Raw genomic sequence first — 26455 nt, 5'->3', positions numbered from 1 at the left:
CATAGAAAACTCATGCACTCATTTGTTTGTGTTGCAAGGGTTTTTCTTTTTGAGGGGGGGGGGACTTTACCAATGCAGTGATCTCAAATCACATTTTTACACATCTGCCACGTTCACTGCACGTCCCACTGGACGTCCGTGTTCTTGCGTTTGGATAGGGTGACACCTGCTGGCCAAAGGGCTGTACTGAATCCCTCCTATATACCTCTGGAAAGATTGCAAGTTCATTTTTTTCTCTACAATCCTTTAAACTGCTGTGAACATTTCTCCCAAATTCCAAATTCAACAGACACTGGAATGAAATGGCTGCCATACACGTGGGGATGCAGATTTAAGGTGAAGCTAGTGTGTGCTCTTACTTTTATGGCATTTTTATGGCACTGTTGGTATTTTCTCTCCTGCTGCTGTAAGATTTTATAATATTTGTATATATCTGTGCAACATGAAGTAAAACAAAAACACCAAATCAAGCTTATGTACCGTTGAGGAACTGTGCTGTTCTCACAAAACAAAAGGTGGAACTTAAAATGAATAACTTCTCCATTAAGAAAAGCAGGGAAGGAGACTGACATAGCATTTCTTTTTATAAAGTTTATAAACAAGTTGGAGTCCAGCCACTGTTTATTCCAACAAAGATATAAAATGAAAATGAAAATCATTCAATATCAAGCCATGGTTCGCTGTAATCCACCAATACTGTTGCAAAAATTTAATCGTTTTGCAAAAACTGCAAAAAAACAAAACAACCATAAGCTGAATGCAAAAATGTAACTGGGTTTGAAATGTGAATGTGTTGTTGTAAGAAATCGGTTCAATGCAAATATCCCCCCCAAGTCTGTATTCATGCTTTCATCATAGCCCCGCTTCAACAATGCTGTCTCTCTCATGTCCTTCTCCTTCCACTTCTGTGTAGCCTGGTTGCTGCTTCTGAAACTTCAGTGAAGGCCAGAAGTTCTTGCGTCGCTTTAAAAGAAAAAAAAAGAAGAGAGAGAGAGCACAGAACAACACATGTTTGATGAGGAAAGTCTGTTTGTCAGCAATAGCTTGTCTCTAGTTGTAAGTGTGGGGCATTTACCTGGATGAGGTAAAGAGGTGATGCAACCGCAGGATGGCAGTTGATGTAGAGAGCAACAAGTATCAGAGCCAAGAGCAACACGAGAGCAGCTGCTAGACCTGCTATCACTCCTGTGTTTGGAAACGCTTCGCTCCAGGTTGAAGAATCTGGCTTCACATCTGTATCGAGGATGAAGACGCCGGATTAAAAACACTGTTTTCTTAACTGTAAAGCGAAATACAACTGTGAACTCACCATTGCTTGTCTTTAATATATGATGTTTGGTTTTATCTGTAAGAAGAAACAAATGATTTATTTCACGAATATATTGTTATATGGTGAAAAACGGTGTAACTGTGCAATCGAAATTATGAGAGAGCTTTATAGTATGGGGGAAATGACCTATCAGATGGACTTGTAAATGCTTCTCTTTGTTATGTTTTCACGTCTAATTTGTGGGGGGGGGGGGGGGTTTACCTCTGCCAAGGGGGTTATGTTTTTACCCCTGTCCATTTGTTTGTTGGTTAGCGTGATTCATTGTTAGGAAGATTATGAACAATATACAGGACAGATTAACACGAAACAAATCAAGTGCTCGATCCAGGAATTTAATTCAATATTTTCACTGATTTCCCTTGTAAGACTTAATGATTCTTCATGAAAAAACACGCACCTTTAGGGGACTGATATCTAAGTGTGTACTATTTGGTGAAGCTGAATTGAATTCAAGGGGACTGCTGGGTTTAGGAGGAGGCAGGCGCTCTGAGTACCATTCCTGTTTGTTTGTTGGTTTGTATGTTTGTTTGTCTGTTTGCATAGATTACGCAATTATGGGATGGATTATCACAAAACTTGGTGGAAGGATGCAGTATGCGTGAGGAAAAAAACTAAATGTTGGTGCGGATCCAGATAAGGGGGCAGACTTTTTTCACTTTCTTTAATATTGTGAGATACGAGATTTTCAAACATTTTTGTTGATTTCTCAGAGAATAATTCATGGACTTGGGCCTTGGTGGAGGTTTGTGCTCTCTGAGTGCCATTCTTGTTGATATACAAACCTTAATATAGTGGACTTGTATATGCCCTTCAATGGACACTTATAGATACAGTGTAGTGGGCCAATACAAGTTAAAGTTGAAAATACTGTACAATATATTGCACTGATGCAGAGAATTAGCTCATCCTCACCATCACTTTTACAGTCTTTTTGTAGCGGAGTCAAAGATGTCACATCCTCGACTTCTGGTGTGATAGAGGAGCTGTCACCTCTGCCGTAATCTTCGCAGGTTGCATCTTTGCTCTGCCCACACAGATTATAATATACATTTATATATTTGAGTCTCAAAAATGGCAAAAACAAGCAGGTATTCATTCATGATGTCCAGCAGTACCTCTTCCGAACAGGCGTAGTCCAACCATTCCTGTCTATGTCTATCCATGCCATCTGAACACCTGAAACAACACGGGATGAAAAATAAACATAAATCATTGATCCTGTGCGATATTAACAATGCAGCCGTCAGTTTGCCTCACTCACCTCTGGAGCACATGACACCAACTGCAACCTGAGGTCCGGTTGGATGAGAGGCAGCGCTCACAGCTGTCATGCTGCAGGCAGGCTGAGCGGAGGGAAGAACAAGTTGATGTTGGATCCCTGAAACTAATCTTTTCTGATATTTTGCCAATGATTTATACAGACAGGAATCACTCACTGGGCAGCGCAGTGAACTCAACAGCAGAGTGGTTTGTGATCTTTGTCCTGTCTATCTCAACCCTGTGGTACTCGTAAATGGTCCGCCGCTGGGCCTCTGTGTCAGAGATGTCTCAGAGTTACTAAAGATGTTCACAAAAGCCTTGGATACTGGAATGACTGTATCTAAAAGAACATGTATGAACATTATTTCTGACCTGGTGATTGAGAAGAGTTTGACGAGACCATGAAGGCATCAGACAGGCCGACCTTCACCGGATGCTCAGCTGAACCAATCATATCTAATGACTGTGGTATCTAGTAAACAGAAATAAAAAGAGAACCCACTTATGCATCAGGAAGAGAACGATGTAAAAAAAAAAGTTTTTAAATTTCGAATGAGCACAGGGTCAATGTGAGCCTCTTACGTTTCTGTAGCTGAACGAGATGGTTCCTGTTTTGTGAAGCGCAACCTGAAAGGTGAAGGCCCCCTCTGACTCTCTGCCGGAGAGTCTCACCCGCTCCCACTGGACCACAAACACCTCACCTGGAGAGAGCGCAGGTCAAACAGGAGTCAAACCAAGTAGAAGACAGATGTTGAAACACCAGGTCATGTCTTACCGTTATCCAGGTATTGCACAGTGGATTCTTTGGAGTGGCTGGGGTCAAAGTTAGCCATTAGAGGTGCGATGTACTGTGTTGTGGTCAGCATACGGTGAGTAATGTCCCCCGTGAAGATGAACCCTGAAAACGTCCAGATGGGAAAATGGGTGAGGCTCGAGTACGACCCGTTACATTGCACAAACACTTTTCCCCTCTGAACATCTGAGCTGGAAAGGTCACTCGAAACATCTGCTAGAAAAGCAAACTGTACCTCCTGTTGCTATGGTAACCTGCCTCAGGTAATGTCCGTAAAAGGGAAAGTCAAATGACAGGGCAACCCTCTGCAAAAAAAGAGATGGAGGGAATGAGATATTTGAATGTACATTTTTTATGCAACTTTCAAACAAACTGAATCCACAATTTACAAACTGCAGGCTCTGATGTTGAGGTTATGATGTTGTTATCCTGTCATGGTAAACATCACAATCAGCTCCTAAAGGCGAAGGAGGAGAAACAGCCAGTTCCCATTGGACTGGGATGGAATAAATAAGCTGCAAAATGCTGACTTATCTGGACAAAGCTGTAAATTTCTCTCACTCAAAGGTCATTTTAATACATTTTAGAACACCACTCTTGCCCACTAAGTAATTTCATCACATATATATATATTCAGACATTAAAGTTACAAGTTAAAACCCATAAGAATTGTATTAAATCAACTCCTACTTCTCTTCTTTTAGCAGTAACTATTAAGTGCATTTATATTTCTACCTCCACTAAGGAGATTATGTCTTTTTTAGTTTTTTGATGGTTGGTTTGTTTTTAGGCAAGATTACACAAACTCCACTGGACAGTGAAAAATTGGTCAAGGATGTGGTATGGGGGTCATGAAAGAACCCATTCAATTTTAAATAATAACATTGTGACATTGTGAGATGGGATGTTTTTCCAAATTTTCCTTGATTTCTCGGAGAACAGTGTTTAGGGGACTGATATCTACAAGTGTGTGCAATGTGGTGCAGATCCAAGTAAAAATCCAGATCTAGTGAATTTAAATGTGGCTTCATGAGGGGGCTGTTGGGTCTTGGCAGAGATATGCGCTCGACTGAGTGCCATTCTATTTTTTTGATTGGATTCAAATTGCCTGCCTGCACATGGGGGGGTTGAAGTATATAGAAGACGAAGAAGTATATAATCATATCACATTCGCTGTTAACACACAGCCTTGCCAGAGGAGATTAAATATTGTTATTATTCACTGTAAACCATTGTTGTCTCCAAATCCCCCAGGGCTGAAAGTATTGCTAGATTTGAACCAGGGACATCCAGGATCTACCACTGAAATATAACCCCTGTACCTGCATTTTTCCCAGTCTGATGTAACTATTTTGCAAAGTTCTGCGTAGACACAACTTGGCCTCAACTTCACAAAAGCCATATTATCAGTCTCAAGATCAACAGGGAAATGGAACAAGTAATGCTGCTGGAGCCACTGATGAACATGATCGGCCTTGAGTTCAGCCTTTTTGTTTTTCTTTCTAATTTTGTCCGTTTATAGTCGTGTTTATAAGAACCACTGCTCAGACGGCTGCTTCTCATGGATTGGATGTTGCTACAAAGTGGAGAATCCTGGGTTCTGTTCAGCGGTGTTCATGCACTATGTATGTTCTGTACTAAAGGGAGCTGAATGTATTGCACAGGTAGCAGGTGTTGGAAAACAGAATGGGTCGTGAGCAGGCAGGTGCTGGCAGCCCCTGGCCCGCCTGCAGCTCTTGGCGTGCTCGAACACCTCCCAGTCTCTTAGCTCCCCCTGTTTTACTTTACTCTTCAGGTTGATTTCCATCCTGACTAACCCTCACACAGAATGTTAGGGAAACATTCAAATGCACTGTACTTCTTTTACAAATGCAAAATCAGCATCTGTCTATGTGCATGCCATTACTGTATGACTGAATTTCACCAAGGACACAGAAAAGAGAACGAGTTTCATTCTGATGCATTTGAACACAGAAATTTGTGCTTAGTTTCATTAATTTCTTTAGTTAGATCTGAGAGAAAGTTGGATTTGGCAGCAAACATGGTGCACGAATCACATATATTTAAACATTTTACTGTACAAAAGAGATTATCCAGGATTTCCAATCATATTAAAGTAACTATTACCTGTTTAATTATGCAGGGGGCACCCAGATTTGAACTGGAGACCTCTTGATCTGCAGTCAAATGCTCTACCACTGAGCTATACCCCCTCTTATCATTTCCCATAAATGGTCTGATATACGACCATATGAATACAAATGTCAATATAATAATCAAGTTAAACAACAGAATGAATTTATATCTTTGTTTATGTTTCAGTTTGAATTATCTCCTTCATTTTATATTCATTTTGAAAGAATTTATTGTCCTTAACACTGAACGAAAGATACGGTTTGACTACAAAATGATTGCATGCTATGTCGTACTCTGTACTATGTCTTGAGTACTTAATATGTTGCGTACTAATATGTTCTGTTTTTGCGTACTTATATGTTCTGTCTACTTATATGTTTACACCGGGGATCAGAGAGAAACGGCATTTTAATCCTGTCTATGTCCTGCACATATGGCAGAATTGACAATAAAGTTGACTTTGACTCTGAAAATGCACATATGTATTTAAAAACATGATATTGTGATAAAAACCACACACAATATACCTCACTGTTTGCACTAGGTTGCACTAAGCTGAACCACTTAGCTCAAAAGTGGCTTTAAAAACAGTCGTCACACAAGCAGAGCAGCTTCCAGGCTGCACGTTTCCATCAGCTGGGGGCACCTGGAGTTGAACCAGGGAACCTCTTGATCCACAGTGACAGCTCGCTGCCTGGCCTCATACATTACCATACAGAGGATAAACATGTATAAAAGAACCCTTTGAAAAACAATTTAATCAGAAGTCCTGGATTGTCTCCTATGAATTTTAAAACATGGTAACTGTGTACTTGCACTTTAACACTGTCTCAAAGATCCTTGGAAAGATAGATTTTGCTATCAAAACAGTACATTTGCACGCTGGCCTGTGTGAGCTGCTTAGTTTGGCTTCCGTCAAATATTTGATCAGATTGATGAATAGAGAGTTCATCCAACATTCTTTTCCAGTACAGTGGATCACTTCAAAGACTACAAGTAGAGACATTTTACACATAGCAGGGGCTTCACATACCCAGACGTCTTGATCGATAGTGAAAATGCTCCACCACTTACAAATGACCATATGCATAAAACATAAATATGTCTTACAAAGTCAATTGCCAAGTGGATACATTTGTTTGTTTAAGAAGGACAGGGACAAATTCTTAATAGCAAACAGGATTGTGGAGGAGATGACCCCTTACACATGAAGCGAAGCAGGGGGCACCCAGATTTGAACTGGGGACCTCTTGATCTGCAGTCAAATGCTCTACCGCTGAGCTATACCCCCTACATAAATCATCTGATGCATTGTTATCAATCACCTTGTTAATAATTTTGAGTAAATATAGATAAGGAGACAACAAAGAAAGAAATGTATTGTTTAACCTGTAAATCAGGTTGAATCCTCTCCTGTTTTGTTGATTTTTCTTTTACAAATGCAGTGTAATTATCTTCCTGAGTAAGTCAAGTGCTTTCATACTGATGCGTCTGAATACAGAATTTCTTGCATAGATATATTAAAATCTGTTAAGAGATTTGATGCTGAATTCAGCTTGAACAATTACTTTTTGTTTACTGGAGCAGGGGACACCCTGAGTTAAACTAGAGATCTCTCAATCTGCAGTCAAATGCTCTATCGCTGAGCTACACCCGCTAGGAATCACACATCGTTTTAAATGTTTAATATGAAATATATAGAAAAACAACAAAAGAGTAAGTATTTTTTTTAAACCCCTAAATAAGGTTGAATCCTTTCCTGGTTTGTTCTTCACATAAAATATGTGGGCACAAATTGGCAATCATGAAATTTCTCCAGTTTTGTGCATCTCTCACATTGGACATTGGAAACATTATTAACCCAGCATGTTTACATATTTGTGTGTGTGAGCTAAGAGGATTCCCACCTTGACTTTATGAAAACATGAACACAGCTATGTGTAAATAAGCCACTTGGTTTCAACGCCCTGCCTCCCTCATGACTTTAGAAAGTGAATATATAAGGATTACAATTCAAAACATTTAAAAATGATGCTTCACTGGTGTGGTGCATGCTGCATGCACAAGAGGGAGACAGCCTGATTTGAACTGAGGGTCTCTTCATATTCAGACAAGTACCCTGCCACTAAGATTTACACCATTTAAGTCCTGCCTCCCACTGTTTATTCACAGCATAAAATTGTTAAAAATACATTTCAAAACCTGTGAAATCACTTGTTACCTCAGTGTCAGATTGAATCATCTCCTCCCTCTCTCAGCAGCATCTGTAATCAGCAGCTGTCTTGTCACTTACAGTTCCTGCTGTGTTGCAAGGACGTACATACATGTTGCTAAGAGAGCAGTGTGTGTGAGAAGTGTCGTGTCTGTTAAAGACGTTTGGAAAACTTACAGTTACTTTATGTTTCAGATTGATTTCCATCCTGCCGTGTCCTCACACACAATGTTACTTTAAAAAAAAACGTTCAAATGGTAAATGGTCTGTATTTATATAGCGCTTTTCTAGTCTTGATGACCACTCATTCACCCATTCACCCATATTCATAAAGTTCATCTATGGGCAGCACTTTTTTCTATGAGGGGCCATAGAGGGGTTCAGCATCTTGCCTAAGGACACTTCGGCATACAGATGAGGAAGACTGGGATTGAACCACCAATCTTCTGGTTGGAGGACAGCTGCTCTACTCCTCAGCCACAGCTGCCCAAAACGTGGTACAAATACAGTTTAATTATCTCTCTGGTTGCGTGTAGATACTTTCAAACAAAATTTCAAGTATTTGCATACTGATGCGACTGTACACAGAAATGTTTGTCTGTCTGTCTGGAGTTGCCTATGAATGAATGAAATGAAACAGGGGGCACCCAGATTTGAACTGGGGACCTCTTGATCTGCAGTCAAATGCTCTACCACTGAGCTATACCCCCTATGGAAGCAATGCAAGGGTTTATAGCAATCTGCTAGTAAACATTTTGAATATAAAGTATAAAGGAAGACAACAAAAATACTTTCTGTCTTTTCACATACTAACACATCTGAACACCGAAATCTATGCTTATTCTCATTAAAATCTGATATGCTACAAACATGTTTAATGAATTACTAATATTAAACATTTTACTGTACAACAGAGATCAACCAAGACTTTCGATCATATTTGAATAATTAGTATCTGCTTTTTAAAGTAGAGGGCAGCTCAGGGCACTCAGATTTGAACCTGGGATCCTCTTGATGTGCAGTGAAAAGCTCCAACACTGAGCTATACCCCTTCACATTATGGATAAAAAATAGTCTGGTATACAACCTTATGAGTTAATCCATTTATATGTTTAGTCAGGTTTCAGGCTGGATTATAATCATATCTGCCAGTCTTGCTCCTGAGAAAGAACTCAGACCACCTTAATATAATTCACCATGCATGATGTTTTCAGAGCCTCATGGATCACACAGATTTACATTGGTTTTAAAAGCCTGAGTAATGAGCAATGGCTCTTGTGTTTGGCCTGGAAAATTAGAAAATTAGAAAATCCTATTTTAGCTACTCAAGAAAGAGTGCATGTGTTTTCTTGTGCGTGAGAAACTTACCACAGCTTGTTTGTAAGAATTTGACAGAATCCCGTGGACTCTAACTTGGCCGTGCCGTACGTCACTCATGTCTACCCATAGTTCCTGTGTGCGCTGGTCCTCGGGGCCAAAGCTACGCCATGTGTAATATTTGCCAGAATCCTCCTTCCAGACAGAAAAACACAGGAGGATCAGAGGCTGCGATGGTGTGACCGCATTCAGAGAGTGTGTCATACAGTCATTAAGAGTTCACAATGAGCACAGTTTCATCTTTTGCTGTCATATGTGTCTCCAAGTGAGTGGAAAAAAGTAATGTTTACTTTCCAAAAGAGGGCAGTGTTTGACTCCAACTAAAACAAATAGAACTTGTCAAGAGCCAAAAACATAATAAACGCCACAAACCATTACAGTCAATGGAAACACTGTGGTGCAACCAGGGTGCAACACTCACCACTACGCGTGTCATGTTGTCTGGCAGAGTGTCAATGGATAGTCCTCCACCCAAGACTGCCCTGCTTATCATGGACTGGCCTGAGGATGACCTCTGAACTCTGTGAGGATGAACGTCACCTCCAGTTGACGCTTCATGATGCTGTGAGGTCACACTGTACCAATCATCTGTCAGAAAAATCACGAGCATCGGGTTAGCATGCTGTTCTGCTCATTATGTAATATGATGATATACGCAGTTGTATTTTATCTCCTGAAACTCAAAATCCACTGATTCTCTCACTTATTTAAAAACCACACACTGTTGGGAAACATTTCAGACGCCAAATACTTTCTCACTCATGAGACTGATGTTTACGGCTGCGGCTCAGAGCTGGGTTTTGTCAGCCTAACGAGGAATTACATTTTGCTTTTGAAATCGTCGGTCGCGGCCTTGTCAGTCTAAACCATTGTTGAATGAAGTCAGAAACTATACAAGAAACATTTAGTGGTGCTCAGGAGGAGCTGTCAGATCCTAAAAACAATGTAAACCATATTTGGTGAGAAACCGGGACGTGTTGGCTCTTTTCTCAAACCACATATCCAAAGCATAGAACAGAGCCTATGATTCAAAGCCACACTGACGCTGGGGGTTCCTTTTCTAGAAGATAGGAGTTTACGATTTTCTGTGGAGTGTTGAAAAAGGCATGTCTGCTGGCACATTTATACCGAGTCTTTGGGCATGGGCCACCTGGGTGGTCGCCTGCACAAGCAGCCAGAGGGGCCCCAAAGAGGAGAAAGAGGAGAAATATTCTGTAACAGCTCCAGATCTACTTTTAACAGTCGGTCACTGATGATTCCAGAAGTCTGTAATAATAGCAAAAATCAATTACATATATTTAGTTTCCACAAAACAAGTGCTGCTTGACTCTTTTACAAACACATGAACAAGTTTGTTTTAAGTTTTGCTTTTCTGAGTTTACAGTTGTGCTGAAAATTTTCAGCCACGCTTCTTCTCTTTCCACGAGCCAGTTGATAAAAAGAATTGTGTGCTCATAATCAGATTCAAGAATTCATAGAGACAGACAATCGTATAATATGCGCATGGCAAGAAAGAGACATGAATAAACCTAATCCTAAAAATTATTCAAATCAAACTGAAGGGGCTAAATAATGAATTTCCATATGATCTATCTATCAAATCTTAAAGTATTAAAACAATAAAAAATACTCATTATGCAGGATTGTCCTTTTCAAAATAAGTATTATATCATTTATAAATTAAATGTATTTAAATTTTGAATTTAATTGTTTAATAAAATGTTTCATTGTTATTTGTTGACAATGTTTATATATATATATATATGTGTGTGTGTGTGTGTGTGTGTGTGTGTGTGTATCTATCTATCTATGTATCTATTTGCATGTTTCTATCTATCTATCGGTCGTTGGTTTGTTTTTGTATTACGGTAATTAGTTGGTGGTTTTAGGTAGATTACGGGACCGCGTGGTGACGTCACAGGCAGCCTATATAAACCCTGGCGCAGCGGCTTCCGGGTGCGGGGTGTCTGTTCTAACCCTAAATCAGCGCGGCCTCCTGTACCTGACGTTCGCTGTTTTCTCTTCTCTGGCTTTCAGGGAACTACAGGAGGTTTGTTGTTACCCGGATTGACACGTCTACCAACCAGACGCTCTTTAAAAAAAAAAAAAAAAAAAAAGCCAAGATGGTCACTCCGCCTCGTTCAGTTTCCCGACAGAAGCGCCGTGAACTTCCCGCCGTGGTCAGCCCGGCTGCCGCGAAGAGTTGGTCTCTGCTGCTCCGGTGTCTTCATGTCGGGAGTCTCCCCCAAACTGAGCAGAGCAAAGCTGAGCAGGGCGACTCTGCCACATCTGCAGTGGTGTGGCGAGGAAGCTCCGGCTCACACACATGCTGACATGTCCGCTAACTGTTGTCCGGCTCTCTCCTCACTTTGCGGCTAGCTGGATTCCCAGCCTATGCTAACGCCAGCTAGCTTCCAGCTCTGCCCACTTGAGTCCCCACTAATCGCCACACACCCAGTCCCTCCAGCTGCCGGAGTACTGGCACATGCAGTGGTGAAGGTGCAATATACAAGTGATCCGTATTTAATCTGAGATCCGCGCATGTAAACTGGAGCTTTCGTGAGCATTAACGCGAAAAACGTGCGTAAATTGATCGGTGCTAGTGTGTTAGCCGCCGCTGCTCACCTGACACCAGGCCCGACACCTGACTTCATGCTAACACCCTAAATCATACCACTACTCTATACACCTGGAAACTACTGATTGTTCCTGTCATTTTTTTTAAAACCACCCTCTCAAATGAGAAAATTTGCTATCACAGTAAACCTAACATGATTTTTTTAAGTGCATATTCTATGATAGGTAACTCAACATTTTGGGTTTTTGATATAAAACCATATTTAACTTTGATCGATAAACACTAAGGAACTGAGCCCACACCTCCGCTAAGGCCCAACAGTTCCCTTAAATACAATCAAGCTGCACCAAAATGGATACCGGTTCCCTTTAAGTCAGATCTTTGTTTTTTTTAAATTAAGATCCATGTATGAGAAATCAACGAAAATGTTGCTATGTTAAATAAAGTGAAAATAAAATCCTGATCTGTATCCGAAACTAAATTTAATTCTTCCCTTACCTCATCCTTTCACCAGGATTCGTAGAAAATCCCTCAAATGCAGATGAAAACATGACCTCTTTGATGGAGGTAACAAGAAAGGCCATAACACTTGATTTTGATCGTGTCCCTCAAGATATAAAACCCCACCAGAATCAATATTGTTCTGCCAAGTGGTTCAGATTTCTAATTCTAATTTGCAGTTTATTAAATTATGCTGACTCAAATTTTTTTGGAGTAAACATGGGACTTTCAGGGCCCCTGCACAGTTTATCTTGATCACATTTAAAAATACTTATTTTCAATTTTGAAACGGTTTCTCAGTGACATGGCTGAGATTACCAAATGTTGGCAGCACAGTGTTTTTATTAGTTTCTGATGGAGGATGGGTGTGTTCAGCACTTATTGCAAAGGATAAAACATGTCAGACTTGGTAAAGATGGGTGAGGATAAAGATATTTAAAGCCTGTGGGTGCACGCTCAATAAAATGTTTGTGATCAAGCCAAAATTTGAGGTTTGCGCAACTTTTTTAGTTTAACTTGAAGGCGTAGTATAGCAAACTCCCAATATAACATGAGGTGTCTTCAGTATTGGTCTTGAGCACCTGAACTCTGCTTTTTCAAGAAATACTTTCAAGATCAGCCATTTTATACATGTTTCAAGTCTAATTAAAGACAGCAGACAACTCTTTCCCCTACTGTGCTTTTACTGCAGATGCTCATCGTAAAACAGTGAGCGGTTAAGGCAGGGGGCCTCAGCTGCAGTTCGGAGCATTGGTCTTTAATAAAAATCTGGATAAACAACCAGAAAACAAATTTCTGAATGTTAAATTTGATATATTAAATTTGGCCAAATTTTCATGAACCACTAAACAACATCCTCTGGGCACCAGCACCCAGCGCAGCTCCTCCTACACCAGAGAAAAGTTAGTTGACGTTGGTTTGCAGCCAGCATTTCTGTCCTGAGTGTAGGGAGGGAAACACAGGCCTGATGGTCCCTTAGCTTTGTCGTCATGCCAAACCCCCGGAGTTCAGACTGTGTGGGACATTGGTTGGCGAGGCCTGGTTTAACCATCACTCTGCGTTCACGCCATAAACACTGATGTCTTGTGCGTCATATAACAAGGCGCTGAAGTGACAACCCTAATGACTTGACCTCATTTGGAGCTCAGTCTATTTGTTCGCGAGTTCCCCCGCGCCCTTTGATTTAATTAGGTAGTGCGTCAATGCATTCATTTATTAAACACTCAATGTGTGATTGTAGAGAACCGGATCCACCCTGTTATGGCATCTATGAGGTAAGAGGAGAAACATTGTGTGCAGTGCTGCAGATAAACATATTCTCTGGTTTATAGAAGCTGAGATGGGTGTAGACGTCAAATGTGGATTTACGGCTTATGATATCTACTCAGGTCATCGCTTCCTCTGCCAGTAGTATTGAAATAACTGGCAGATGAACAAAAACAGTGATATTGTATAAACTGACAAAAGGTTTACTCATCCCATCCCATATGAATGATTCACTGGATCACACCTCGTCCAAACTTGGCCCCTACTGCTGAGCATCTTATAACAATTCATACGAAACAGTCCAATGAAAAAAAGAAAACTCACCTTTAAACTTACATATGACTATTGATAAAGCAGTGTACACTTTATTGTACTGGTTTTCATGGTAATGACTGAACCATATACTGTAAATATAGATGGAAGACATGACTGCTCCTCAAAAGTGAAGCCAAAGAGCCTCAATCGCCACCTGGTGGCTGGCTGCAGTAAAGGTAATGAATCCTCCATGTTAGTCGATGAACCAAACTAAAAAGTCAAAGTACACGTTAAATAAATTTTTCTCAAAGATGGTTTCTATCATTTTTAGGTAGTTCTCATCAGACTGATGTCTGTTCAAATGTTCATTTCTCTGGTAAGTTTGGTTTTGATTAGTTATTTGATGCAATAAAAACATGAATGACAGCTGAGACTGACTCATGATTGGTCGCTCGTGTGTATCGGTACAAACGATTCCTCACTACAACGGCTCCATTCCCCCCCCCCCCCCGATGATTACTGTGCAGACTCTGCCTCTGAACGCGCAAGATGGCAGCGTTCTTCTCTGGCATATTTTGGCTTCATTTCTGGATAGTGGGAGAAAGTGGAGACACGTATAATTTAACAGTCTCTGGTCTGAACTTTCATTGGTTTTCAAAGTAGAAATACTGTATCCATAGTCTTAAACAACGCTGGTATCCTTATTGTAAAAGGTGAACATTTTTAAACTTGTTAATTCAGTGGTGAAACAAGAAACATAATTGAGTTGTGTAAAAATACTTACACATTCATGTAAAAGTAAACATCCTGCATTAAAAATCCTACTAATAAAGTGCTCATTTTGTCTTTTGTTGCAATGCACATTAATTCAATAATACAAATTGTTTTTATGTCTCTGCTCTCACAGGGTGCTACATAAACAAATACTTACTGAAATATCCACCCCAAAAAGCCAAAGGGAGAACATTACAGCAGAATACCAAAGTGATGAATCAATATCTTCTTTTCGGACAAAGAACAGGGGCGGTGCCGTGGTTGGAAGATAATGCCTAAAAATGTTTAATGGACCCTCTCACTCTTAGTTAATTGTGGACACGGATGAGGTTTGAGCTGAATTCAATTTACATTTGAAACAATTTATTTAAGGGTGAAAAGTCAAGAAAAAACATAATGGGAACAGGACTGAGGCAAAGTATCCGGTTATATTAAACAGGAACCTTTTTTTCCAAATAAAGGCAGTAGAGAGGGCAGCTGTTTAGTTCGGAGAACTGACCTCTCTCCTCTCTTTACCAAACCACGACGTTTAGCCGTCTTTTTCTGTGAGTGGTCAGCTCAGAGCGGTATGAGAGGACACACCCTTCCTGAGCAGAGGCTGCAGCCGTTGGCACCGACGCCTCAACATCAGCCACAATAAACATGTATAGTTCATTTTAAAGAGCGTGTGTGAATTGCATTGCAGATGTGCAATTCCTCAGTATATCTCAACTCAATGCATTTCACCAAATTAAAGCATTTTGTGTTGAAGTATTTGTGAGAAAAAGGAATGTGCATATTTAACTTCCACTTTTGTTAAATACTAAGGAAGCAGCTGAGCCTGTATATCTCAACTGAGCTGCTGATATAACAGCAAAACCTTAAATAAATAATACTTGGAATTTTTCAAATGACAAATACAATTAGGATCATTCACGAGACGCTGAACAAGTTACATTTCATGATTAAATATATAAAAACGAGACATTCCAATTTTGGTCCAAATGTTGTAAAGAAAACACGGGAGCACTGATTTTTTTGTTATAAAATCGTTTCTGCTTTTTTATTTTCTGATAAGAGAAATGAAGGAGTATTGACCAAAATCATTTCCCATACAAATCCTCCAAATTACAGCATAATTCAAAATAAATTGCTAAATTGTTGGCAAATAAAAGCGTTTAACCTTGCTGCTTTACTCCTAAAGCCAACTTGGACCTAACTTTTTATAAAATAAAGAGTCAATCTGGAATCCATGGACCACTGACTATGATTCAATCTTACACAACATTTTTCTTCCTCCTATGTTTTTCATTCGTGCAGCTCCGACATATCTGGAGCAGCTTCAGGCAATTTGTTAAGCAAACCTCTCAGCCGGACGAGAGACGAGAGGCCAAACACTGAGGTCATCGTCGGGCACACAATTGAATCTCAGCCCGTGGGGGCTCTGTGTTTTTACAGTCTGGTTAGCGTCAGAGGACTCCCTCAGGACCAAAGTTTCAAAACTGAACAATTTATAAAGTTGTGTGACGAGGCAGATAAGAGCAAATTGGGTGACGCATAGGAAGGTATGTTAGGTCAATATTTCCAGCTGACCTCTGATTTTACACATGTCAGATGAATTTGATGCTGTTTCATCTGCACAAGAGAAGTTTGTGAGTCAAACTCCTCAAAATATGAAAAGTATTAAAAAAAAAAAAAAAATACAGGATAAAGTCCTGTATTACATTCTGAAGCTCTCCACTTCCTAAAATATCTCTTTACATTTATAAAACACTATACATGGCAGCTGATGAAAACAATGCCTCTCTCCACATTCTAGCAGGGAGGCAAGAAGAAAAACAAAGTCCAGATCTAATTTTAAACTCTGAGACGGGCTGTTTTGCGGGTTGTTGTTCAGACTCAGGCACATGCTTGTGGATTCGGGTATTTTTATTGTACACTTTATTGTAAACTAGGTCATTCACTTTAGTGTGTAACATATAAAGAGCATGGCATGCCCATTTGCTGCCCCACAAAGATTCCTCCTCGGCTTCTGTGGTTCAGTTAAAATAGAAGCGAGAGCAGACACAGTATAAATGTAAAAATGAATGAAAAAGAACTTCAACTATTCTTTTTAACTGCAGGACCAATGTGTTAGCTAATTAATAAAGTTTAGTTGCACAGGTTTCACAGCATTTAATAAAAAATTTAAGTAAAATATTAATTGGAGAGGCTGGAGTTGATGAAGTTAGTAAGATGTTAGTTAGTAAGATGAAGTGATGATGGAGGGAAAAACACCACTCACCTGTTTGCTGTTGATCTGTAGCCGTCTCTGTTTGTGGGAGACAGAAGAGCAGCATCACTAAGCTGAACCACATCATGGGCAGCAACAGATTTAAAAAAAAGTAAAATTGAATAAAAGCGTTGTCTTCGCTCCTTTCTTCTTCCTCTTTTCCTCTTTGCAAAAACACTTTTGTCCAAATCCCACTTCCATCCGCCGCCCTCTACCTCCCTTCCCAATGTCGCCCTCTCCACACACCACCCCATTTCTAAGTACGCCCTTTCTCTCCTCCTCGTTGCTGTCCGTCTGTTGCCATGGTGATTGCAGAGGCACAAGGATCCGCTGATGAGGCTTTGGAGCAGCTAGGAGAAAGTTGATCGTGTGCACTCTCTTGTTTTTTATTGGCTTTCTATCTTCTTTCTATCCACAGTGTCTTTCTCTGTTTGGGATTCCAGCACCAAATAAAGGTGTAAATGGGATCCTCCACTGGAGTCTGAGCAGCAGCAGAATGGCGCCTCCTTCTGTCCAAACAGCTGCAAAGACAGAAATAAATCTGCCGTCTGAGATTAGACATGAATATGTATGCTGCCAATGCCGGCCCTTAAATCGGTACTAATTATGATGTTGCATATTCCATGTCATGACTGTTTATAGCTCCTCAAAACACTGTGCATACTTCCCAACAACAACATATGTTTGCTGTCCCCGTGGAACAGAAGAGTCTCTCTGTTGCAAGTTTTTTCCTGCACGAAAAGGTAAATAAATAAAAGCTGTATTGTTTATGAGATGTAAAGCTGACAGAAAGAAAGATTTACAAGGACTGTGGCTTTTTGTCTGTGCCACAGCCTTATTCGTTTTTTATCTGCTTTTGGAGCAAACATGGGAATCCTTATGGCTGCTGGACTCACAGCTGGAAAGGCAATCAGTGCCCCATCCAATAACCCAGACCGTACACACACGGCGCACAGTGCCACAGCAGCAGGCGCCTGTGACAGAGAGGTGCCGATGGAGGGGTGGGTGAAGTGTTTGAGTCCACAAAATACGTCTGGAGTTTCAGGGGTAAACAGCGTTGCAGCCAAATCCAATACAATTGAAGTAACTGGTGACCAAAGCTTCAGACGGGGAAAAAAAAAACAACAGAAAAAAACATCACATGCCTCCATACTGCTGGTGTGGTGTCATCCAAGTGTCCATAAGCCCCGACATTCAAATCATTATACTCTTTACCCCTGAAACAGTTTCTTACTGTACATAAAGTTAGGATCAAGCCATTATTATGCACAGCAACCACACAGGAAGACAAGTGTACGAAGAAAATATATATTTCTCCTCTTGGTGATATTAATTACAAGAAAGTGTCGCTTAATGTAGAGAATGTCCAGAAATTACTTTCAAATTACTTAATTAGTGACTTAACGGACTCTTCCTACAGTATTACAACAAGCCCTCATATTATCACGTGATAAAAGCTACAAGATAAGTTTGTGAGTCAAATTCCTCGAAAAGAAATAAAACCAATACTTTGTATTTCATTCTGACTCTCCACTTCCTAAAATATCTATCTGCATTTATACAGAACTATGGCAGCTGAAGCATAATACAGCATTTTCACATCCCCATTTTCTGAAAATGAGGTTGTGTTTTACTTACTGTGCATACAGTTAGGATCACTTTCAATGAGGTGTACTGAAGAGGTGATTCCAGGTTAAAACCATTATTTTGTACATAGCAACCACAAAGGGTGACACAGTTACAAAGGGAAAACAATTTGTCCTCTTGAAGATATGAGTTACAAGGGCGTGTAGCTTGATATAAAGAGAATGACTCAAATTAACTTAATGAGTCTTTCTCCAGCATTACAAGCCCGCATATTATCATGATCATAGATGAAATGGTGATTATGAGTGGAAATATTTCCCCTCCTTGCTTTAAAAATAGCTTAATGACGTGGTTTCCTGTTTTTACCTCAAAGATCTGGGGACCTTTAACCATGCATATTAGCAGGAAGTCCTGGAACTTAATGTATCACAAATACTTTATTGTACTGTTCGCTGCTTTTCACTGAATTGTACTGCATTGTCTGACCCGCCAGGAGTTTGGGCTCTCTGGCCTTCAACCTCACTCGATCATATTTCCAGTATTATCAGTAGTATCTTGTTTTTCTGACCCGTATATTTTGAAAATAGTTTGGATTGACATGCAAAGGTGTATTTTTGTCTGTAACCTGGCAGTTCTTTTGTTTGTGGTTCCTATCTGTGTTTTACTTTGTCATGATGTTTCTCATTTTTGTGTTGTAAAAGTTAGAATATCATAAATAAAATGATTGATGATTTTGTGTGAAATCAGTGTATACTGTCCAGTATTGAAGTACAAGTCTGTATCTATTTAAACTAAGTATTTCATTATTATTTTACTTATTATTAAAGATTAAATTAAAATATGTACGTTAGTTAGAGCAATGATAGTATGAAATGTGTGTTTCCACAGATGCTGAATTGTAGGAGAGTTGCAATAAAACACTGCTGGAATATAAAGACTCTTCATTTGTCTAATTCAGTCTAACTGAAGCCTCATGTTAATTTCAGCTGACGACTAGACTGAAGGAGGAATATTTACAGTGAAAAATAGAGCCAGGGAGACTTTTTTTAGATGAATATAGCACTGCTTGTGTCAGCATTATAGAGCTTTCATGACATTTCAATAACTTAAAACTATAAAGGGGTTCTTAGATAATATTTCAGCATTTCTCATAGATCAGAACACAATTTTACACAATGCATAATGTTTATTCAACATTAAAAGTCATGATTTCATAAAAGCAAATGCAAGGTCATGCGAATTGTACAATAGAACTGTTGCAATCATGTAAAATCTGTCTTCATACAAGTTAGAGGTAACATTTAACTTAAAGTCTCCCAATGTAGTTTTTGTAAGCAGTTAAAAACTAATATAATATAGACTAATTAGTAACAGTGTTCAGGTCGTATTTCATGTAAAGAATTAAAGTATTTTGCCAAGAGCTTATACACATCAGACTCAATACACAAGACAAAACACAAAACACTCCTGTCCTTTCTATCATATTTATTACACGCTGAACAACACAACTACCTCCGCCTGATGTTGCACAGCTCATGTCTGCACTTTATTCCATACAGCCTATTGCTGCACCTATCTGCACCAGTTATATATGTTACATGTATATATTTCTTCCTTCCTCACACACCATTTCTCTCTGTAAATAGTCAGTTCTTATCTTTTAATCTCATCTTTATGTCAAGGGGAGTGGTAGAAAGCTTGTCACTGCATGTCGTACTGTGTATGGCTGGTGAATGTGACAAATACAATATGAATGGCAAAATATGAAAGTTCAGTCATATGAGGAATATTTGCCAGATTACTAAAATATAATCAAAACCACTGAGCAGCTCATGGTGCGGATATTAAGATGATGTTCGTTTTAAAACCATTAAATAATCCAGGTTTTTTAATTTCAAATGTAATAAAAACACAAACAGGTTCGAAACAGGATGCTGCCTTTTTGTTTTCGTGAATTCTATATATTTATAAGCTGTAGGAAATCCCACTGATTGTGTCTATAAGGTTAATTTTGCATTAGGACAGTAACACTTCTGCTTTAGTTTATACTCTATTGCTCTAATAGACACATGACAGAGTTACAGTATCTACAGTAAACACTAGTGATGAAAACTCAATGGTTGACGTACAGAGGAACCTCGGTGACTGCAGCCTCCTCTGCTCCACCGAGACATGGCTGAAGCCAGCGGCCCCGGACCACCACATCCCGCCGGCAGACCCCTCTCGGTTCACCGCATGGACGGAACAATGGAGTCGGGAAATCACTGCCTATTCAAAGCTACAAGACACAGTCCCGTCCGCCATCTTCCTCATCCCAAAATACAAACAAGGGCTTAAACAGGAAGTTCCAGTTCAAAGGGAGCTCGCACGATGGAAAAAACACATGAGCACCTCTAGTGGAACTAATAGAGAACTGGCTTATTACTGTGATTTTGGAATTAAAATGGTATTTTATTGATTCATATATTTGTTCATTTTATATCATTTCATTTGTGCATTTGTGTATTATTTGTTAATACCTCTATGTTTGTATATGGAATATGTTCGGGAGCATCTCTGACGACATCTCTGACGACATCAACATGTTTGCGGGAAGTGTTAGTGGAATTTTTGTGGAAACTAGTTGATACAATTCACAAAACCACAAACACAACGTCCCCAAACCAGAAGCCGTAGTTGGATAAAAACATCCGCCACGTACTGAGATCCTGGATCACGACTAAACGATTTATTGCGTAGAGCCACCACAAGATAAACAGGAATAAAGAGCGACCGACGGTATAAGCCAAGCTGTATTCTGCCAAAAGCTTTATACTCATCAGACCCACAATATACCACACACAGAAAAAGGTTGTGACGATAACATTTAAATATGACTATTGAAGCGCCACACGAATACAGGGGGTATAGCTCAGTGGTAGAGCATTTGACTGCAGATCAAGAGGTCTCCGGTTCAAATCCGGATGCCCCCTTTATTTTTGGCGTTTTCGCATTCTCGAATTCTACTTAGTTTACAGGAAGACAAACATATTTAGAGTCATATAAAATCACACTGACTGTAGGGATAAGGTTATTTTTGCTTAAGAAAAGTAACACATCTGCTTTAATTTATGCTCCTTTGTTCTAATAACAAACGTGGAGATAAATAAGAATATCAGTAACAACAGTATCTGTAGCATATACTCGTGTTAAAAACTATGTGATTTATTGTGTCGTGCTACCAAAGTACCAAAACCAGGTGCTGAGACTGTGACTGTTTACTCACTCATTTGTTTTCCGTACTTTTAAAGCAGGTATAACCTGCAAGGGCATGCTGCATAGCCAGAAACAAAGAACATTCCAGCTGACAGATATAGGACACACGCACTGCATGTATTGAAATAATAATATTTATTAAAAAAACTTTATACAATACAATATATACATTTATAATATGAATTCAATCATTAGCAGCTATCTCATTCCCCGCCAATATAAAATATATAGTTGAAGAGCTTATTTTCAAAAATAAATTACTAAATATATTTCGGTTTAACAAAACAGTCCTGTTGTTCTCTGGTGTAAACATGAAGTCATTCATCTGGTGCAGACTCGTGTCCCAAAGCTGCACAGGAGCGACAGCACCTGCTTATAGTCTCCTCAGTTACAGTATCCTCCTCCAGGTTTAATGCTGTAGGCCACAAACTCACTTTGTGATTCAAAAGCTGTTTTATATGAGGAATCATCTCCAGATTACTAAAACATAATCACACCACAGGACAGCTCTTAGAACCATGTTCATTCATCCACCCTGAGGCTCAGCCAGACAAGGGGCGAGGCCCATCCTTGAGGGTAAGACATAATGTACTGTAGGTGTGGTGACACAGACTCAGTCATAGACAAAATGTTCACAGGGCTCTGCCTAAACACTGTAAATTATCCTGGCACTGTGGCCTGTGCGGCGTCTTTGAGGTTGGCTCACTATCAGGAAGTTTGATCCACTTTTTTAGTTTGCTACGACCCTTGACCTCATCCAATCCAGACTGGCAGGTAGACTAGAAAGAGAGAAGAATAAACAGGTCAGTCAAGCGCACGTTGATGGTATTTTGCTGTTGGCTATGTGTGTTAACTGTCAGTGTTGAGTCACGCACCATGATAATAGTGGGGAGAAAGAGAGAGTGCTAGGTGTGTGGGACTCACCCCTCTCCTGTCAGGGCACAGCAGGCCTGGACATGCCAGGAGTGAGTTGTGATGGAGTCGAGTGTGAGGCACTGCGAGATCTCTTTCGCCGTCATTGAGCCTTTCATGTCCTGTTTGTTGGCCAGAATGAGGACGGCTGCTCTCTGTAGGTCCTGCGTAAAAACAAGAGTGGATGGATTAACAGTGCTGCTTCCTTTTATGCATATATGTTTTTTGAGCTCTGATATTTAGGCCCAGAAGAGGAAACCACCACAAACTGTCCCCACGTCACGTTCGAGAACAAAGAACAGCCTCAGCGGAATATTTAAACACATGTTGACGCGCTGACTCACACAGTCTACGCTGAAACTTCCTCATCGTTTGCTGTCATGGGTTAGCGAGCTATGTCTCAATCAGTCCCTGACATAATTTGCAGGCGCGGCAGTTTCACTAATGCTCAATAAGGTTTTTACGTCATGGCAGGTTTTACGTCAAGGCAGAATTCAAACTAAAAGAGGAATGTTCCTTTGTTTTATTGATATTGTATCTTCCAGTCTGATGTTATTTCTTCCTTGTGAAGCACGCTGTAACATTGTTAAGAAAAGTACTACATAAATAAAGTCATAATTATTCTTGTTAATTAATGAGTACTGATAAATAAAAAAAGACACTTAATTTGAACTCTCCTTATTTATTTATATTTTTACAATTATATAAATGTCAAAATATATAAGTGTATATATGTTGATCACTGATTAAAAGCAGATTCTTAAGTTTTCGTCAATATAAAGTACTATAAAATCATTTAATTAGCATTTATAGTCATTTTATTTAATTAATTGCTTATAACCAAATGTAATATATTTGTAAGGAGATAAAAGTGGTTATTTATGTATTTATCAACAACCATAATGAATGGATGAACAGTGAATTACATTTGTAATAAAATACGCCTTCCCTGGAGTTGTTGACAGAAAAATACTGTACTAAACATGAATGAATACTTATAATAATATTGTTTAAATATATAATATAATTTAATATAATATACAATATTATTATGTAATATAATGTAATATAATAGCTGCTTCAAGTTACATCATAACATAAGCATAAACATTTTCTCATAACAGTTATAAAGTTGTATTTTATATTATTACAACTTTGTTTTATTAAATTGTCATCCATTAGAAGATGTTTACTTTTGCTTCTAACTACACCATATTGTGTTATAAACCCTTTTTTGGCCAATATTAAATGTTGGGCTTGAATGAAAGCGTGACCAGAAACCTCTCAGCCATGACACCACACACACACACACGCACACAATGCAATCTGGGTTTTGTACCTCATGTGCGAGCATTCGGTGAAGTTCCTCTTTGGTTAGAGTCAGACGTTCGCGGTCGGTGCTGTCCACAACCAGGATGACAATCTGAAAAAAACATGACAAAAAAGAAAACCCATATTGATTATTATCAGTATTATTGCTACAATAATTTTGTATTATTACACAATTAAGAGATATGTCATATCTGAGGCCATTTTATCAGTGAAGGGAGCACAAGTCTGACATAGTTAATTATGTAACAGGCTTTATCAACACAAGCAGCAGGGGATGATAATAAAGAGCCAGAGTAGGTTAATGTGCAGCTCAGTCAGCACAAGCCTATAAACATTTAAAGTGCTTTCTCTTTCTGTCTTAACTCGAGACTATCACGTGTCACAGCCTGTTCCAACTATCACTGATGTATATATTGAATTTTAAGTGATCAATGTTTTTCCAGCCAGTGGCTGTGAACACGATATCTCAAGAAACTTATTTGGTGCAAACGTTTATTTGGACTCAAAGATCAACTGATTAGATTTTGGTGGTCGAAGCCCAAAGGTCACAAAACAAAGCCCCTTTTTTGTGTGTTATTTTAAAAACGCCTCGAGAAAGCCCTTTCAAATTAGGCACAAATGTTCACTTAGATTTACGGATTAAATAATTAGATTGAGATAGCCAAAGGTCAAAGGTCAAGGTTGCAGTGGCCTCACAAATGTTTGTTTCTGACTCTTATGATCAATTTCTAACCTATGAAAAGTGTTTCAGTATCTGCACATACAGTTTAAAGTAGATAGAAGAGCTTAGTACAGTTAGTGATCCACACCTCTGTGCTGCCGAAGTACGAGTACCAGCTGGCTCGAAGGCTGTCCTGTCCTCCAATGTCCCAAACCAAGAAGTGTGTCTTCCGCACGATGATCTCCTCAACGTTGCTGCCGATGGTCGGGGACGTGTGGACGGCCTCCTTTGTCAGACTGGATGAGTTTGTGAGAGAAGAAGAGGAAACATTTTACATGAAACAGAAGAAATGGCAGCACGGACATGAAGTTACGTGAGATTATCCAAGATCACTTACAACTGGTAGAGGATGGTCGTCTTTCCTGCGTTGTCTAGACCCACTATGATGACTTTGTGCTCTGCAGGAAAGGATCACAAATATTTATTGTGTTCCCACTTGACCGCAGTCTAATCTGGAGCTGCATGATTGAGTTTGAAGGCAGAGTAAGATACACAGAGATAAGACAGGGACACGTGCAGGACCGCGGTGTCCTGAGCAGAGTAAAAATGGTGCTATTACATCACCACATAGCTGTAATACCTTTAAAATAATGGTGTCAAGTTGAAGAATTCTTGTACAATACTTCAATTGAATGAAGCTGAACGTCACAGTTTCATTGTAGGTCAGACAGAATCAAAACAAAAGCATTTAAACAAAGGGATAAAACATATATATGAAAAATATACACTGAAATGTCTTAGTTTTACTCTAGGTTAAAAAGAGTGATAATACACTACAGTGAAAAATATAACTCATCATTCTTACTTTTACTCTAGTCAGCCAGAATAAAAATAAATGCATTAATATAAAGTTATAAAACACTTTAGAGGGGGAAAAAACATTTAACAGTTAAGTTTTAAAGTAAGTTAGTTGAATAATTCAATAAGTGATAAACCACTATTTCACTAAGGTGATGAATATGAACTTAATAATCTCAGTTTCACTCTAAGTCTGAATTAAATAAAGTGACAAAAATACTTGTATTGTACGACAGTCAGAATAAAAAGACGTTGTAAGGAAATAAATGGATATTTCTATTTATTTTGTGTTTATTCTAATCATAACCAACACATGTTGTCTCATTCATGATATTCACACTCTGCTCAGGAACAAAATAAACGTTTCTTAAAAATGAGCCTCAGTCTAAAGTCTTACCTTTGTCACCAAACACAGCCAACATCTTTGTGAGCAGGAATCCCATGTCCAACACTTGTTTGTGATGAGGAGAGTAAATAAATATTGTTATATATTATTAATACTAATGAAGTGGAGGCAGACTTCAGTGTGTGATCTAAGCTGACTGTCAGGACAACTCTCTTTTGCTCCACATAAAAACACCAGTTTCTGTGGGAGGAGCTTCAGCAAAGTTTCTTCTTCAGACTCACACTCACACGGACAAAGTGCACAGTAGTGCTGCGTTCAGGTGCTATGGGGAATATCTGAACTGAAGCAGATAAGGAACCCAGGGGTGTTTTCCAGTTCTGTAAAATAAGTATTACTGCTACAATAAAAGTAAAAGTAAAAATAAAGTTTCCTAAAATGTCCACTGGAAAGCACCCCCTCCCTTCTCCCTCCCTCCTTCACTCCATACATGGACAGAGAGGTGAGGCAGTTTTCCTTCCTCCTTCTGTAACAAGAGGAAACGAATTATTACGATCTAACAGAAAGCAAAAGTGGTTATTGGAAGGATTCCCCTAGAGTTTCCACTGAAAAGTCCAGATCTGTCCAGGGCTCTCCACTTTCAAGCACTCTGTTCTAACAGCAACGACAACAACGGCAATAATAACATAGAAATTTGAGTTCCAACGCATAATGGATTTGTTATGCACTTAACGACCCTACAGCAGGCCTATATAAACTAATTTCAATTAACTT

The 26455-nt window shown here is 39.3% G+C and overlaps 2 protein-coding genes and 4 non-coding genes across 6 annotated transcripts; 1 reads left to right on the top strand and 5 right to left on the bottom strand.

Annotated features, from left to right (window-relative positions):
* Nucleotides 1–345: 345 nt before the first annotated feature.
* On the bottom strand, nt 346–16976 carry LOC117767043 (plexin domain-containing protein 1-like). Its single transcript, XM_034594582.1, has 14 exons — nt 16746–16976; nt 9530–9696; nt 9100–9243; nt 3619–3688; nt 3366–3488; nt 3173–3291; nt 2963–3062; nt 2767–2862; nt 2592–2673; nt 2446–2506; nt 2243–2354; nt 1310–1345; nt 1076–1233; nt 346–963 (listed from the first exon to the last, which is right to left on the bottom strand). The coding sequence occupies exons 1-14, from the start codon at nt 16819–16821 to the stop codon at nt 853–855; spliced, it is 1455 nt and encodes a 484-aa protein (XP_034450473.1). The 5' UTR covers nt 16822–16976; the 3' UTR covers nt 346–852.
* trnac-gca lies at nt 5525–5596 on the bottom strand. Its single transcript has one exon. It is a non-coding gene; the product is annotated as a tRNA-Cys (tRNA).
* Nucleotides 6739–6810, bottom strand: trnac-gca. Its single transcript has one exon. It is a non-coding gene; the product is annotated as a tRNA-Cys (tRNA).
* trnac-gca lies at nt 8370–8441 on the bottom strand. Its single transcript has one exon. It is a non-coding gene; the product is annotated as a tRNA-Cys (tRNA).
* A 4244-nt stretch (nt 16977–21220) lies between the features above and the next one.
* Nucleotides 21221–21292, top strand: trnac-gca. The gene has a single exon. It is a non-coding gene; the product is annotated as a tRNA-Cys (tRNA).
* A 740-nt stretch (nt 21293–22032) lies between these two features.
* On the bottom strand, nt 22033–25971 carry arl5c (ADP-ribosylation factor-like 5C). Its single transcript, XM_034594601.1, has 6 exons — nt 25736–25971; nt 24878–24938; nt 24629–24776; nt 23827–23910; nt 22500–22651; nt 22033–22354 (listed from the first exon to the last, which is right to left on the bottom strand). The coding sequence occupies exons 1-6, from the start codon at nt 25779–25781 to the stop codon at nt 22306–22308; spliced, it is 540 nt and encodes a 179-aa protein (XP_034450492.1). The 5' UTR covers nt 25782–25971; the 3' UTR covers nt 22033–22305.
* Nucleotides 25972–26455: the final 484 nt, after the last annotated feature.

Source organism: Hippoglossus hippoglossus, chromosome 8 (assembly GCF_009819705.1).
Source record: "Hippoglossus hippoglossus isolate fHipHip1 chromosome 8, fHipHip1.pri, whole genome shotgun sequence".
In the NCBI taxonomy this organism is placed as follows: domain Eukaryota; kingdom Metazoa; phylum Chordata; class Actinopteri; order Pleuronectiformes; family Pleuronectidae; genus Hippoglossus; species Hippoglossus hippoglossus.
The sequence above is the reverse complement of the archived record's forward strand: the minus strand, read 5'-3'. Positions and strand labels throughout refer to the sequence as shown.